The sequence below is a fragment of the Xyrauchen texanus genome, chromosome 14, assembly GCF_025860055.1.
Source record: "Xyrauchen texanus isolate HMW12.3.18 chromosome 14, RBS_HiC_50CHRs, whole genome shotgun sequence".
NCBI classification, from domain to species: Eukaryota; Metazoa; Chordata; class Actinopteri; order Cypriniformes; family Catostomidae; genus Xyrauchen; species Xyrauchen texanus.
In genome coordinates, this window is record NC_068289.1 from 7,778,410 (window position 1) to 7,796,193 (window position 17,784).

The 17,784-nt window shown below is 36.8% G+C and overlaps 1 protein-coding gene across 1 annotated transcript in view; it reads left to right on the plus strand.

Moving 5' to 3' along the window:
- Positions 1 to 13,870, plus strand: part of LOC127655046 (acid-sensing ion channel 4-A) — a 162,144-nt gene extending 148,274 nt beyond the window's left edge. The window contains exons 4-10 of the mRNA XM_052142639.1: positions 1,413 to 1,566; positions 2,549 to 2,602; positions 4,171 to 4,324; positions 4,477 to 4,568; positions 11,364 to 11,443; positions 11,686 to 11,805; positions 13,532 to 13,870. Coding sequence (XP_051998599.1) covers positions 1,413 to 1,566; positions 2,549 to 2,602; positions 4,171 to 4,324; positions 4,477 to 4,568; positions 11,364 to 11,443; positions 11,686 to 11,805; positions 13,532 to 13,648 — 771 coding nt within the window. The 3' untranslated portion in view covers positions 13,649 to 13,870. The remainder of the gene's footprint in view (positions 1 to 1,412; positions 1,567 to 2,548; positions 2,603 to 4,170; positions 4,325 to 4,476; positions 4,569 to 11,363; positions 11,444 to 11,685; positions 11,806 to 13,531) is intronic.
- Positions 13,871 to 17,784: the final 3,914 nt, after the last annotated feature.

Consider the following 17,784-nt stretch of genomic DNA (forward strand, 5'->3'; position numbering starts at 1 on the left):
GGATCGCCAGATGAATCCAGTTTGCCACAATTGGGTCAATTGTCCATGTCAAGAGTTCATTGAAAAACATCCAATAGCACTTTTTGTTCATAAAAGTGATACATCTGAGAAATATTGATATATTCTCCATTGTTTACATGCGATCCCGCCTGAAAGAATTACCCTTCATCATTGTTCTTCAACAAACTGTGCAATCTGAGCAGCATTCATGTTGTAAAACTGTATATTATCTTATATATTAGAGTCTCATAAACAAAATGAGCATGTCTCCAAAGTCTATTTTTAAAAATGCGGCGTAGTTTTATTCAGAATAGCCAAGCAGTACAGTCAGATTTTGTGTCGTCTTGAAAGGCGGAGCCTTAATTTTACTCTGTACACCGGCAGTGATTTTCAAAGAAAAAAGCTTGCAGGTTTGAAGTTCTACCTAACCTAATTTTTTGTTAGATCATCTTCAAATTTGAAACGTAACTTCTTTAGACTTGTGGCTTTGAGAACATTGTATTTATGGGTTGTCTTGGCACTTTTATTATTGTTTTTTAGATTATAAATACATGTTCAGCACAAAATATTTCCATTACTATAAACTTCAGCTTCTCTAACTTTAAAAAATAACAAAATATATTAATTCTGAATTGGGAAATAAAGCCCGAAGTGTCTTCTTTCAAAAGATACTACAACTGTGTCCATAGTCCAAAGGGTTCAGTAAATACAACCATTTAAGTTCAGGTATGTCATTTTCATGGTTTGTGCTCAAAAAGAGGGTGCGTATCAACAGGTTAAAGGTCCTGCAACTCCTCTGTCAGACTGGTTCTATAATATCTAGTTAATCCAGTGTGAAAAGCAGACCACTATTTAAGCTTGCATTAAGGAAATCAAGTATCTACTCATCTAACAGTTTTCAAATCCACATGTGAACATTACGAAAATGCTCTTAGAACTTAAAATTGTTAGCAAGGTAAAACGGGATTCCCATAGACTTCAGGGGCAAACAGAATTAAATCTAGCTTTATAGTATATATTTTTTAGCCAGTCTCCTTTTTTTGTGCAGAATAAAATTGCTAGAATGTTTTACTTACTCTCATTCTGCATTGCTAAAGTAGAATGTGAATTAGAGTTTAAGAATTATAAGAAAGAGATTTCAAAAAAAATACCCATTTCTTTAACATTTAGAGTATAATTTTGAGAATGTTAGGATCCCGGGTGTTCCAAAGTTTGTGAACGACTGCATACGATAACTACTGCCACCTTTCTTTCTTATCTATCTTTCTATCTATCTTATCTATCTATCTATCTATCTATCTATCTATCTATCTATCTATCTATCTATCTATCTATCTATCTCATCTATCTACTCTCATCTATCTCTCTCTCTGTCCATCCATCCGTCTATCTGTCTGTCTGTCTGTCTGTAGTTGACCTACCTACCCCAGCCTTGGGGAAACTGCCGCTCCACCAGTGAGCAGATGATTCCTGGTTACGATACCTACAGCATCAGTGCCTGCCACCTGCGCTGTGAGACTCTTGAGGTTCTGCGTGAGTGCAAATGCAGGATGGTGCACATGCCGGGTAATGCTACAACACTGCATTCTTTTCCTACTCAACCTAATCAGCATGCTAATGTATTCCGCTAATTGCTAAAATACTAAATGAATAAACTCTTCTCATCTAATTTGCTTCAGGCAGTGAAGCTGAAAGTTTGATGCAAGACTCTAAATTAACTTACTGTCTTGTCACACAATACCAGGAGCTCTGTTAGTTCATTCAGCGATTGGAGGGAAAATTAAGATAATAAAAATCTGACAGTCCTCCCTCAAGGAAAAATATGATTAAGCCAGATTTCTTATGTTCCACATGAACTGGCTCAAAAACCACAAAAACAAATATGAGTACTTATTTTCTCTTTTGAATCCCTCTCTAAGAAAACTGACAACTTGTGGAATGAGGGGCTTTCTTTGTCCCCAGAAATCTCTTTTCTAATTAACTCCACCACACCTGACTTGTTATCAGTGTGGCTTTTCAAGGGGCATTTGACTGGTGGTAGCTGGGCCCTAATGGACGATCTGCTACTCTGCCTTTCTACTTTAATGCTTCTAAATCAATCTCCCATAACGCAAATTGAAAGAGAGACTGTTTCAAAAGCATTACCTCAAAGACCATTTTCTCTTAGGTGCCATAAATATTTCCTCAGATTGGTTGCCGAGTTGATAGATTTGGGTGGTGAGTTGGACCTCCTGGGGCATTGTGTCAATGGGGATTGGTTTTTAAAGACTTTATAAATGTGCCTTTGGGGATGGTCTGGATCGGGCCATTTTGGTTGTAATTAGGCCTAGACTGATGGTCATGACGGAGGTGTGTACAAACAGAATCTCCATCTCCCGCAGACACTTGCTGCCCTCCATCATTTTAGGATGAATAAAAACGCTTAGCTGCGATTTCAATGCATCTCTTTCTTGGCCTCTCAAGCTTTTTCTTCCTTTGCTGACAGTTAAATAACAGCAATCATTTTGCTTTTGATTGAACAGAGTCATTATGTTTTTGTTTTTCTCAGGAGATGCCGATATCTGTACTCCCAGCAATATCAAATGTGTGGACAAAGCACTTGGTAAGCAAGCATTTTTCATTTTTGCAAAGCCCCTGGAGTGTCATGTCTCTGGAGTTAGTGGCTACAATTAAATACCACATAAACAAACATTTGCGTGGTATGGTGTGGTGTGTGGGTTAGCTGAGGTGGGAGACACAGGATTACTCTGGTGGTTATTTGTGTTTCACTGGGAGCTGTAGACTCAGTCCATGAATGAGAATGAAGTTTGTGCCCTGTTCTCTGATGTATTCGCAGAACTCTAACATCCTTTACAAAGCAGCATTAAAATGGAGAGATCCCTGCAGGGCATTAGCCTCTGATATCCTCACGGCGTTATCACTCACTGAAGGTGTCTTGTTCCGTTGATTTTATTACGCCTGTAAATGGAGCAGCTCATGAAAAGTTGATGATTAGATGTGTCTGTACAATTATGATAGTCCTTATCTAATAAGCCAGAAATGTAATTATCTCCCCAGTCAAAAGGAATCCCGACCCAATATAATGAGCAGTTGAGCTAAATCCTGATATATCTTAGAAGAATGATCTGTACTTACATTCCCTGTATTTTTGAGCTATTCAGATATTCTGATTATGTACTCAACTTTCGATAGTTACGTTAGTAGCAATTTATGTCTTTATTTGCACAGTATGGTGGATAGTTTATCTTTTCTCACCAAAATTAAGGTTACATGTCCATGCATATGGACATAAACACTGAACACATAACAGCATGATGTTGTTAACAAGTCAATATATGCAGTTAATTATATAAATCGTATAGACACGTGGTGGCATGTTTAAATTTTTTTCCTAAAAGGAGAGAATTTCAGCTAAATGTTTGACGTATCCTGTGTAGCCGAATTCAGAAGCATGACATTCATGATACTTACTCTCATGAAGGCTGTGTGTATGTGTGCCCTCTTCTGGATGCCCTTCAGAAACTAAATTAAATCTGAACAAAATGCTGAGTGTGTTTCAAGAATCTTATAAATGTTCATTTATCACTGGTGTTATCTCTCCACATTAGTTTTATGAATGAAGAATAGGTGTGCAGGTGTGGCCCAGAGCACCTGCTCTCATGAGCATGCGCACATACACACACACACACACACACACACACACACACACACACACACACACACACACACACACACACACACACGTTGATGCGGCTATCCTTATGAGGACTCTCCATAGACAATGATTTTTATACTGTACGAACTATAGATTATATCCCTTAACCCTAACCATAACCCTCACAAAAAACCTTAAATTGCATTTTTACATTTTCAAAAAAACATATTGCAGTATGATTTTTAAGCGATTTGAATTATGGGGACACTAGAAATGTACATATAAACCACATGTATAGCATAATACCCATGTAATTACCAGTTTGTAACCTAAACATATTTCCTCATAAACCATCAAAACCTGCCCACACACCCACCCACACACACACACACACACACACACACACACACACACACACACACACACACACACACAGGTGCAACCCATACACAGAGCTTCTTCTGTCTCTCCTGCCCTTAACTAACATTCTGGGTCCTGTTCTCTGTGAATTTCAGCATTGTTACAGAAAAGTTCAGGTGACTCATGCTTCTGTGAAACTCCCTGTAACCTGACACGTTATGGTAAAGAGCTTTCCATGGTTAAAATCCCCAGCAAGGGCTCTGCTCGCTACCTATCAAGAAAATACGACAAGTCAGAAGAGTACATCAGGTGTCCCAGCCTTTCCACCTTCATTCAAATTTTAAATAGATATTAAGCCTTTGTATTGATCATGACAAAATATTATATATTATCCACACAAATATGTGAATATATAGAAATATTTCCCTGCTTTATTATGTTTTCTTGTCCTTTTATTTTAGAGACAACTTCCTGGTATTGGACGTATTCTTTGAAGCTCTAAATTATGAAACCATAGAACAGAAAAAAGCATATGACGTCGCAGGATTGCTAGGTAGGTCTCTTTTGCCTCAGTTTATCAAAACATTTTACAAACTTTGTTTCTTATAGTATTTACACGTTTAAATCCACTTGAACTAGAACAGTATTACTGTGCTAAAATGTGCACTAAATATTTGTTTTTATTTATGTTGCGCTGGCTGACATGGCAGTTATCTTTTATTTATACTGACACCTATTGGTGTGGATGCAGCATAGTTTTCGGTTACTAATGCCATTGTAGAAATGCACTTTTCGCAGTTAGTCATGAGTATTTTTTTCCATGAGCAAAAGTCGAATAATAGGGGGGTTACAGAAATAAAAATTTATAGTTTACGGCTGGTCATGTGATCTCAATATGGTGGCCCCATGAGGTGATCTGATCCATGTAAAATGAAACAGCTTTTATTAGGCTACTGATAAGACTGGAGTCTTCATCTAATTTTAATGTACATGGTTTTGAACAAAGGTACTATTTTTTTTATTTAATTTTAAAACTTTTATAATAAGGAAAAAATTAAATGCACCTCAAAAAAATTATTTGTGGCATTATCTGAATTCTAGAGATCTAGGTCTGGAACAGCACTACTACAAATGGTGTAAGATGGCAGTGTCTTTGACAGTCCCTTATGAAAATTAACCATGGTTTCACAACAATAACCATGGTTTAACTGGTATTTGTAGTAAAACTATAGTGACCACAAAATTAACTATGTCTGAATAGTAACCACGACTGAACAAATTCAGTCCTGATTATTACAATTTTACTATAGTAAAACCATGGTTATTATATATATGCTAATATATTACTGTGTAACAGTAGGATTGGCAAGGAGGAGACGTGAACCGGCTGAAGAGTAAACATAAAGTTTTAATGTCAAATTTAACTTTTACAAACATAAACAAATACAGACACACATGCAAAGCGGCCGCGTGCATCTCAATCTCTCTCTCTCGAACTGCCATCTCCGGGTCCCCTTTATCTCGCTCTCCTGCTGATCAGCTGTTTCAATTCCGGCCATGCAGTCTCACAGACCGGCCACACAACCCTAATATGCATTTATCTCTATAAATTAACAAAATGTTCAGACAGTCTCCTTGCTGGTTTTTCCGACATATTCAGAATCATTACCCCTTTTGCCGGTGTAGCTGCGGCTCTCTTCATGCGTGCACTTGTAAAATGTAGATTTTAAAGGCTCATTATTATGGTTTAGTATTTCTCTGTAATGTAGAACAGTGTTAACAATGTTACTTATAACGTTCTTTCTCAGCCATGGAACTCAAACCATTTTCTGATGCTCCTCAGAAGACATAAAAACATGGGGCAGCTGTGGCTCAGGTGGTAGAGCGGGTTGTCCACTAATCGCAGGGTCGGTGGTTAGATTCCCGCCCCACACGACTCCTGCCAAAGTGTCCTTGGGCAAGACACTGAACCCCAAGTTGCTCCCAATGGCAAGCTAACACCTTGCATGGCAGCTCTGCCATTATTAGTGTGTGAATGTTTGTGTGAATGGGTGAATGAGATGCAGTTTAAAGTGCTTTGAATACCGCTAAGGATAAAAAGGCACTATATAAGTGCAGACCATTTATCATATCTTTAAGTAATTAAATTAATATCATAATCGTGCATCAACTAATCGACTAATGGCTTAAACTAATGACTACTAGTCGACTACGACAATCTTTGGTCAGGGGCAGCCCTACTTCAAGCACAAGTGTGAACACAGTGAACACAAGCACCACACGTTGTCCCCCCATAAAGAATGCTGGGGCCATTGTGGCAAACCTGCTTTCTCTCAATTCCCCTTGATGTTCATACATTCTTCCCCATTCTATGCTAGGGAAGATGGTTTATATGGTGTTCTCTGCTGTAAATATATTCAGAGTGACTGCTTTTATGATCGCCTGATCGAATTCGTCCATGACTAAAGGTTTCGAGAAATGCAGAACATAATTAAATGTTCATCAAGCACTAGTGCACACAAAACACAGTGAACGATAGCATCACACTTTGTCCCCCCATAAAGAATACTGTGGCCATTGTGACGAACCAGTTTTCTCAAATAAACCTTCCCCCAATGTTCATACACATTTTCCCATTCAAAACACTAGGGAAAAATGTTATTCTGTCAGCGTCCTTGCTGTAGATACATTTCAGGGCACTCATCATTTATTCCTCAATACAATAAAGGTAAAACATCGTCAAATTCCCTTCAACCAGCCACATTATTGGAGGAGCAAAGGCTTCCCTCTGCTGTGCTGCTGGTTCTGGGACAGTCACCAAAAGTAAACAAGTCGTGCCATCTAGTGGTTACAGGTTGCGCTGCAGGCAAGAACCATGCATTAATTCCTCTGTCAGTTCAGCTGTCAGCTTGGCAGCAGCTGAAGGGTGTTTCAATCTGGAAACTTTGAATAACAAAGCATGGTTATGTCATTCAATTCAGGTCGCATGCATCCCATTCTGGATTTGAGACGTTTGAATTTCACTCCTTATGAAATGTCAATTCAGAATGCTGACACAGAAACAAATAATGTCACAAGTGCAGCCAGGGGACTGGTTTGTGACAATAGATTTACAAGACACTTATTAATATTAAGATTGCTCCGAAACACAGGCGTTTTCTCAGATTCGCTTTCAGGTGCAAAGCATATCAATTTTGTGTCCTTCCGTTCGTACTTGCACTGGCAGGACGCATTTTCACGAAAAGCTTGGTTGCAGTGTTGACACCCTTAAGGCTTCAAGGCATCCACATTTTTAATTATCACAACGATTGGTTGGTGTTAAACCACACGGAGACTTTGGCTGCCCAGTGTTGAGATGTTGTTCTCAACCATTTGAGCAATCTAGCACTGCGTGTAAGCCTAGACAAGATTGTTCTGTTGCCAGGTCAACAGATTAGTTTCTCGGAGTGGAGCTGGACTTGCGGGCGATGCAGGCATGCCTGTCTTCAGCTTGCATTTCTGTCATTACACCAGTGTCTAGCGATGTTCAGAGTGTAACACGATCTCCCTTCGAGAAAAATTCACAGTTGTTTGGGGCTCATGATAATGACTTCCGCTGTCATTCCCATGGGCATGTTGTATGCAAGACCTTTTCAGTGCTGGATGAAATCCACAAAGGGATTTCAACCACTGAAGCATGTGAAGTAAGTTTATGTTGACCATACTAGCCAGTGGCATAAATCAGAACAGTTGTTTGTGTGCTTTGGTGGCCGCAACAGGAGTGTTTCGGTGTCCAAGCAAATATAGTCTCACTGACTTGTCGATGCAAATTCAAGTGCTTATGAAGTGTGTGGTTTACTTTTGCCTTCAGGTATTTGAGCCCTTTCTATGAAAAGCATGGCATCCTCATGGGCTTTGGCCAGAGATGCATCCTTGGAGGACATTTGTATAGTGGCAGGATGGTAATCTTTGCATACATTTGTTAGATTGTATAATCTGGATGAGGGTTTGACTCCTGCTTCCCAGGTTTTTTCTGTTGGAACAGGAGTAACCTCATAATTCCTTCTTTTTATTCAGATGCTTTAGCTTGCTTGTGCGCCACAACATGCTTGTCACACAGGCTTAGACAGTTGGCTGCTACTGTGCACAAGGCGTGAATTTATATTGTTCCCATAGCGAATATGCAACTTGAGTTCCTATTAAATGGATAATCTCTGTTATGTGGAATGTAACCCTGGATCCCTGAGAAGAAATGAGATGCTGCATAGCTGGCCATACTCTCTAGCATCAGCATAGGCTCAATTGGTGTGATTGTATAAGGACTTAAGGCCACGTGACACTCAGACAGAGTCCCATAGCGAATACGCAGTGTCTCGTTCTCACTCAGGGAATCAAGGTTATGTTCCAAGTAATCTAGACATTTTCTAAAAAAAACATGGTTAATCCAATATTACTATAGTAAAACATCTTTACTGTATTACTCTCCCCAGTGCTTACTACAATCAGAAACAAGTGTTAGATACAGCTTTCCTCTCTCCGGACGAACGCACGTCCATGCCCCCGCCCCCACAAATGAATATGTTTGTATGGTCCAATTTCGCTCACTGGATGGTGCTCACCCTATGTTTCACAGAGAGCATGTCAGGTTCACTTCTGATATATTTGTGTTGTACATTGCGTTTTATTATATGTGCCCCGAGACCTTGGTTATGGAGGCAGATGCAAAACTCAAGCTGAAAATATTCCATGCTTGTTTGCCAGCACAAATTACAAGGGGGAACAGAGCTAAATTGGGTACGGAGAACAGGTTGGACACAAAACGTTCCCAGCATATACAATGGGGGAACAACCTGTAGTGCTAGAGACAAAATGCTTTTGTACACTGGAGAGAGTTACACGTCCCCCTAGACACTTGGTCAAGGGGGGCTTAGGCGAGATGTTAGTTGAGTCACATAAGCGCCATAAGCCAACGAATTGGCATGATTGTATAAGGCTTTTCAGTCCACATGACCATCTGTGCAATGCAGCGTGGAGTATCCTATGAACGGGAACCATGTTTTCTGCCCAAAAAAAAAAGCTTATGCTAACTACAATATGGCAAAACTGTGGTTAATTTTGTGAAGGGTGACAACTGAACTGATTATATTGGTTTTCTATATGCAAAGAATGTAATAGAAAGTGGCACTTTGAAAAATTAAAACAAAAGAAAATGTAACAGTTTCACCTGTAATAAAAATTTTATACTTATAAGAACAATCTCCATAAAAATTCTTACTATAAAATGTATAAATAGTTATTATAATAATATACATATATACATACATACACACACATAGTATATATTATAAATAAATACTTCTAAAATTCTAAAATTTTATTTTTTATGTTAAAGTATGGCTTACACTGACAATTAGTGGCCTGGATGCTGCATCATTCAAACACAGTAACTTTCAGTAACCAATGCCATTGTAGAAATTGAATATGCACACGTAACCCTATGGTGACAGACAAGTATGCTATTGTTCAAATACTGTATTATAGGAAACCTGGGTGCTCAGCTTTTGATGGCGAACTGGCTGAAATCTACTCTGCAATATTGCTAGTTTGTATTTAAATACTTTAAATGTAAACCTTTAACCCAAAACACTAGAGAAATGTTTATTAATACATAGGAAATAAAATTAAATAAAATACATTTTATAGGTAAATTCAACCCAAATAAACAATTGAAATGTTAAATGCCCTTCTCTTCTTGAAAGATTCAATTAAATATATTCAGATTACTCCCTTTTCTTTCCCTCCCCAAATGTTCAAGATCCAAAAAGTAAGCTTTGAATAAATTCAGATTAATTTACAAAGCAAACAATAACTCAAATGAACCACCATTTAAAATTAAATTAATCAATTACAATGAATCAATTAATCGAATCACAATAACACTCAATAGAAAACCTTTCAAATGCTTGTTCAAATGACTCACTGAATCACTTGTTCAATTGTTTAAACAAATCAAATGTTCAAACAATTCAATTGTTCAAAAGATGCAAAAATATTCAATTGTTCAGAGTTTTTGTGGATTAAATCAAGCACTTGAGCACTTTATACCATTGGAGCCCATGCGTAACAGGTAATATTCCTTGATAATGCAGTATAAGGGCAACTTACGATCCAGCAGCAGTGTTTGTCTCTGTTTCAATGCAAGTGTTTTGTAATTTAGGAAGATGACTCTCACACTAAAGAGCAGGTTAACTAACACACTCCCAGCAAACGTGACAATCCTTTTACCAGAGCAATGAAGAGTCTCGGTGGCAATTAACAATATTGAGAAATAGTTACTGTAAACTCCACCTGTGTTCCAGCGAGCAATCCATCGGCCTACCCCAAATTTTCCCAGACATATCGATTCATCATCCATGATCCGAGTCTATGATAAGAGTGAGATCTTCAATACAGTGTCACACGCTGTTCAGGGACAATTGATCCTTCAAAAACAGTTTGTGGGTGTCTAAATAAACTCACAGTTCCTCAAAATCAAACAAAAAGCAGCAGCTTAGTGTTCAGCTGTTCATTAAGCAAATTAACTCAAAACACTCAAGTAAACTCATAAAAATAAAATGACTAGAGGGAGAAAACACTTCTTAGCACTGTTGTTGAGTAATATTTAGGTGAACTATATTAGAATTTATGAATCTTTTGACTCTTCATTTGGATGCTGCCCTCTAACATCTCTCATACTCAAATCACTTGTGCATTATCTTTTCAACCTTCCTCCCTCAGGTCTTGTTAGAGAAGACACACACTTATTGATTGGCCCATTAAATGCAATCGATCATTTCAATTTGAACATTCTACTGGTTAGAAGTTTCTAGAACAGAGAAATGCTGATTTATATACAATATATGTACATTTTAACATTACATTTAAAAAATTACTCATATAAACACAAAATGCATTTAAAAAAAATATTGAAGCAAAGATAAATATGAAAATATTGTGGGCTACACACAGTAAACCAGGACTCATTTAATCCATGAATGAAAGTGTCCAATAACATGGCAGTTACTGAGAAAGCCAGTAGTAGTATTCAGCTGGTCATGTGATGCTAAAATGGCAGCCCCCATGAGTGGCCCCTGCTCCATGTAGAATAAAAGAGCTTTAATAAGGTTACTGATATGGCTGAACTCTTCATCTCACATGTGAGGTCAGGATTTTATACATATTTTTTACAAATAGAATTATTTATTTTGAAGTAAAACTTTTTATAAAATGACTGAGTGCACCTTTAAGACTATGGCCTCAAGTCTATAGGGCCCCTGAGCTTTCCAAAGTTTAGTAGCCATGGTCTGTCATCTGTCTTTTTTGCTTTCAGGGGACATTGGTGGGCAGATGGGTCTTTTCATAGGGGCCAGTGTTCTTACCATTCTGGAGATTCTGGACTATGTATATGAGGTAACCGTGTTTCATTGTGGCCCTCTGTGTATATTCTGCATCTATTAAATTTTAACCAAAAGCTCTGCTACTTCAGAAAAAAAAAAGCAGTGTCTTTCATCTCTCAGACCCATAAGAGCAGATAAGAACAGACCTCTAAGCTGAGAAGCAGAATAGCTGATGTTGCAAAACTCTGTTTATACCTCTTATTTGTCCTGCTTTTCTTATGCCCTCTTCACCCTTACTCTCCCTCGCTTTCTTAGGTGATCAAACACAGGCTGGAGCGTTTGTTCAGGCCACAAAGAGAAGACAAGAAGCAAACTCAACAACAGCAACAAGCCAGCACAGTCGCCACAGTAAACCTTGAGGAAATGAAAGCTAAGGTGAGGGGATTGATACTACAAATATCAGTACTTTACTCAGTGATTTATATATAAATTATAAGGTCCCAGCTAAAGGACTGGTGATCTTTACCCATCCCACTCAAGTATAAAATGAATGCTTATCATAGCTTCAAAACTGACAGTAAATTAACTTTGTTAGCAAAAAGTTTTATAGAATAGGCTCTATGTATCCTTCCACTAATCTGAACTTTAGCACAAATGCTGAAAGATGGACACAGTGCTTATAGCACTTATTCATACAGAGAGAGCCGACAGACTGATGACAGAGAAACCTTGAGTCATTTCACAACACTAAATAACATCTAAGCTAAATGTGACATTTATTAAAGATGAAAAGGTTTGTGCGGTGTTTGTGGTTGGTGTTTGTTCATTTTAAACTATTCAAGTTGTTAAAAGACTAATCATTTTCTAAAGTTGTTGTTAATAAATTGGAAACTAAAAGGAGACTTATACATATGGCTTTATAATGTTAAATGGTTATAATTTTACATTTTTATCTTTAAAAATCAGAGGTTTCATTGTTGGTATCGCTATCAGCGGTATTGGCCTTTATACCACTTTGTATTGATCGTAAAGAAAATAAGCAATAACACACATCCTTAATGGTGAGCAACATGCTAATCTCTGGAGTGCTAGCGCAGTGTTAGGATGCAGCACAGAAAAGAAAAAAAGAAAGAAAGCCCATTGGGAAATAAGACATCAGCAGAAGTATATTGAGACATGGATGCCTGGATGTCTGCTAAGACCAGAAGTAAATCAAATATTTGTCCCTGAAACTGATGTAATCTGATCTTCTGTTCATGAGGGAAAAAACACTGATGGTGTATGGTATAGTATTCATAAGAAATACTCTCCTCCTATATTGATAATCTAATTTTAATGAGCACATGTCCAATAGGTCCTAACTCAAGATCATTCCATCATTAAAGCAATTAATAGTTTCAGCTCTTAAAAATGAGCTATGTTGAAGACATTGTAAAATAGCACACTTGTGATTGAGTATCATTTGAATTCTACATAAAAGTGTCAATTATTAACTACCTACTAGTAGGTGCTGAAAGCTATTTTTAACATGCATATAACACACGTCCTGCTACCCGATGGATACAATTGATAATTGAACTGTAAAAAAAATTAAATAAAATAACATTTGTTCTATATCTTGATGTCATATTGTTTTATTCAAATCACTATATTATTTAATATCGCTCACTCAAGTAAACTGTGTTAAAATCACTCAAACACACAGACTCAAGTGGCTTTTTGCCATATAATTGTTTAACACTCTAGGTCACAATAAGTCAAAGTGTTAGTCGTATTTTTGCAAGGCGTTTCCATGATAGCACACATACATCACCCAGACATCTATTTGATGTGTGTGTTTACAACTGGACAACGTATTTCTTAAGTTTTTTGCTCAACTGCAATACGTTTATACAGTAAAACATATGTCAGTAAGTATGTGTTGGATGTCAATAAAACATTTAGCAAATATATTTGAGACATTTCTATTTGTAAATATGATTGTTTTAAGATGATTAGCAGATGTTAATTAGATTGTAATGAGTTCCAGATTAATAGATCTAAAAACTGATTGCTCAGAGGTGTACGTGTGCTATCTGGTTTTATTTCAAATGGAATCAAGACATGAGAGTTAAAGAATCCTAAAAATAGGAAGCTGTCTGACATTCTTTGTTCCTGTCAGGACTCTGGTGAGATGAGTCGGAGCCACTCGGAGGGAGCTTATGCTAACACCATCCTTCCAAATCACCATCACCACCACCGTACCAACCACAGAGTGTTTGAAGACTTTGCCTGCTAGGAACCTACCTAACAGTTCTAGTGCTGTTGACATCAACATAAAGAGTTCTCTCTGTGCTGAGTTTGGGCTCAATGATAGACCCTCAGATCTCAGTGCTAATCTCTCTTGCTGTCTCCAGTTAAAGCTACAGCCAAAGTCGAACTCTAAACCCTTGCTTCTGACTGAACGCAGACACAGATTGGACACCACATTATGGTCCAGCAGGAGACCCTATGACCCCCCCCCCCCAGGAAGCTACAACTCTGGCAACTCTACAGTTTCTACACTGAATTCTTTGGTACTGGGGCTCTATAATATCCAGGCATAGACTGCATGACATCTAGATCCACTTAATACTTCTGATCCTGTTTGAAGAATTACATGCATTCATTCATATTTTATCAACTGTTAGAGGTTTATTCAGTGAGTTCTCATCTTGTGAATTAATATAATTCAGATGAATCTACAAATGTAAATTATGTATTTGAATCATGGCTTTCAACCCTTAGAATCCAGAGAATAAGAGAAATATCTTTCCTCTGGTATACTCTTTAAATTAAATAATTGGAAAGGTGTAGAATAGTTTGTGTTTCAGAAAAGTAATATGTATCCATCACTACTGGATATGTCTGATAAATGTTTTCTTTATATTAAATGGTTTATAATTAATTTAACTTGAAGTATAATGAATATTCCACAAATTTTGTAATGTTATTTATAGAGATGTAATGTGTGAGTGGTAATGGGTGTCACATAATAATTATATTGTATAAGTAACTTCCCTTTTGAGAACAAAATGATGTGTACATTAAGCACACCGAACCCAGAGGGTGATATTGTGGTAGCCATATGGAAACGTTTTATTTCAACCATCTACCGGTTGACAGATTCACTTTCCCGGACTTCCCCCAAAGTGTTTAATAAAACAGACCTTATGTTCCTAGTTTCACTTTTGATTGAGACGGAGTACAATGGCCCCACAGAGAATGATAAACTGTGTTTGCTCTAGCTTATGGCTAGATGTGTAAAAGTCGCTTGAGTTTTTCTCAGGGTTCTTTGCTATGAAATGTCTAGCAGTGTCTCTTTGACAAAAGAGGGACTTGAAAAGCATTTCAATCGAATGTGAAAAGCATTTCTTCAGTATGTGAAATTTAAGGAATAGTTCATTACATCATATTGTAAGACTTCTGAAGTCATATGATTGGTTTTGGTAGGAAACAAACTGAAAATTAAGTCATTTTTCAGTAAAAAATTTGTCAATTTTTAACACTAAAAACAACAAATGTTCTTGTGTGAACACGAAGCCCATTGCATTCATGAGCATCTGTAATAGTGCTCATGAATGCAATGAACATCAAGAATTTCACATAAAATTCACCACAACATATGCCTTCAGAAAACTTAGAATATGACACACAATCTATATGGACTACTCTGATGATACTTTTTGGTCCTTTTTTCAGCCTTTGTGAATCTCTATCAACTGCCAAAGATGGACCGAAAAATTCTTTATTTCACCCTAATATTATGGAGTCAAATGTGTAGCACCCCTAATAATTTATTTGGGTCTTTGACAATGGACTACTTTGTAAGACAAACATTAAAAATGCATTACTGGCGATAATATGTTTGTCTGATCAATGCCTGATTATTAGGTTAAAAGGTGTTTAACTTTACCATTATTATAATGTAAGGTTTTATGATTTTAAAATGTTCCTATTAAAATGAACAGAAGTCAGTATTAATCAGTATTAATATATACTGAATTACCCCCCATATAAAAGTAATCATGGCTAATGTGGGATTTTAATATTCATAAAACTGTATCACAGTGACATTTTTAAAGGTTCCCAGTAAGAGTCTTGATGGCACCCTGAGCCGGTTATGCATAATAATACAGTTTACTGTCATAAATAACTATGCTCTCAGCAGTGAAAGCGGAAGAGCTGACATACCAGTGCATGTCCAAAAGTTGCACTGGAACAAATCACTCAGATTTGATTTGGCATTATCTGTCAACCTCATGCACTTGTACAGCTGTATATTTCTGCATTTGTGGCCTATCTTACATGTGCAGAAGGAATTTCTTCAAATGCTGAAATGTCATTGCGTCTGCAGAAATCACAGGTCCTTTAAAAAAGGGACTGTCTTTCATATTCCTTGATATTAGTGTGAAAACACTGTTTTTAAAAGAGCAAATAAATATTTCTGTGATTCATTGGACATATCTACATTAAAAAGAGGATGAGTGTACTTTCAATTTGCACCACTTGACAAAATCAGAAGGTACTACTTGAAGTTTCTGATCCTATAATGATTTTCGTTCCCTGTCCAGTTTCAATTAATATGCAGTCATCTACTGATTGTATTTAGTCTCCAGGCTCCAGTTCCATCATGGACTGATTGGGGCAATATTCAGTTTCAATGTATATTTTTAAAATGGTGTTGTGCAGCTTTAACTTTGACATGCTGTTAATTTCCATTAGCATTTAGTGGCCCGACCCCCACTTAGCTCAGTGAGGGGGCCATAAAAGGAGGCACTGAAGCAGCATACTGTATAGCGCAAACAGACTGTTGAAATTTCCACACGATTAAAGACATCAAGACTAATCAGGCTAATTACCCATTACGCTCCAGAACTTAATGGACCGTACACCAGAGCACACAGAGAACACATAGTACAGTTTGTACAAAGGTCTGCTCTTATGACAGTGGTTTCTGTTAAAACACATTTTATAAATGTAATGGTACGTACTGCAGTCCAGTAATAAAATCTTGATAAATTAATTGCTTTGTTTTTGTTCGCTTCAGTTATGAGATAAGCACTTTCATACCATGTGCTTTTTAAGATCATTTAATAGCTTACGATTCCACGGAGAATGATACTAAGACATCCTAAAGGAATATTATGGGGTTTGATACAAGTTAAGCTCATCCATGGTATGTAGTCGATTACCACAGAACATATCGTTGACACATATCAGTGACATGTCAAACTTTATACGTGTTAACATGAGGCAGAAATAACGAAGCTTATAAGCAAAGTTGTATTCACTTTTTCAGTTCTTGTCATAACCATGTGAAGCTAATAAACCCTGTAACTTTCGCATGATACATGCAAGGAAAGTGGAAAGATACAATTACCACCGCTGAAAGGATTCAGGCAGATTTGCAACTCAAACAACAATTTTATTTTATGGAACAAAACTGTAATACTCAAAGTAATTAATTGTATTGAGAAAATAAATCATACAAATAATTCAAATACATTAACTTTGATCATTAATTAGATCTTTCTCTTGAACCTTTAAAGTAAACTAAATAGTTTTGTGGTTTGGAGCTTAATTAATTTTAAATGTATATGAACTTTGCAATTTTTGCAATGGAAGTTTAGATGCAGAAACTATTGGCATGGGCATTTTTGTCATGCAGCTATGTCGAGTTGCAGTTGGTGAAACTACAAATTTCTCCAAAAAGCTTCAGTTTGCTATAACTATAATTATGTAGGATGTGGGGCATTCCTTGTTCTTCTTTTTTTCAATATTTACAATATTGTATTACATGTGTTCATGTGTTCAACTTCACTGTTGTCAGTTTTACTGAATCCTCCCTTGTTCATTTTACTCAAAAGAAAAAAAAACTAAAATAAAACATAATAATAATGGTCACCAAGTGAATGTTGCTACATTTTAAAGCTTTATCTTTACTTTGAGTGTTATATGATATGTGTACAAGAAAAATTTAAAGGGGGTGACATGCTAGTGTTTAATGTTTTAATGTGTTGCGATTTAGAGAAGGAATTTTGGGGGTTACCATATATGGTGAACAGTGGAGCTTGAGGTTTTTTTGCATTCTGCTAACTTATTAGGGTTTACAGTGAATTCATTTAATCGCTTTAACAAAAATCTAAGGTGCACATTTCTCTGTCTCTAAAGGCTTGACAAAACATGTTAACCAAAAAGACTGCATTGTATAAAATGTTATGACATTACTTGTTTGAATATCCCTAAGATGTGGTCATATTTCAAAGTTTAAGCAGATTAAATAGATTCTCCAAAATTAGATCTTTTAGATGTTATAACTACACAAATTATAACTACACTCCAAAATGTAGCATTCTTAAATGGGCACATCCCTGAATTAAGTTGCACTTGCTA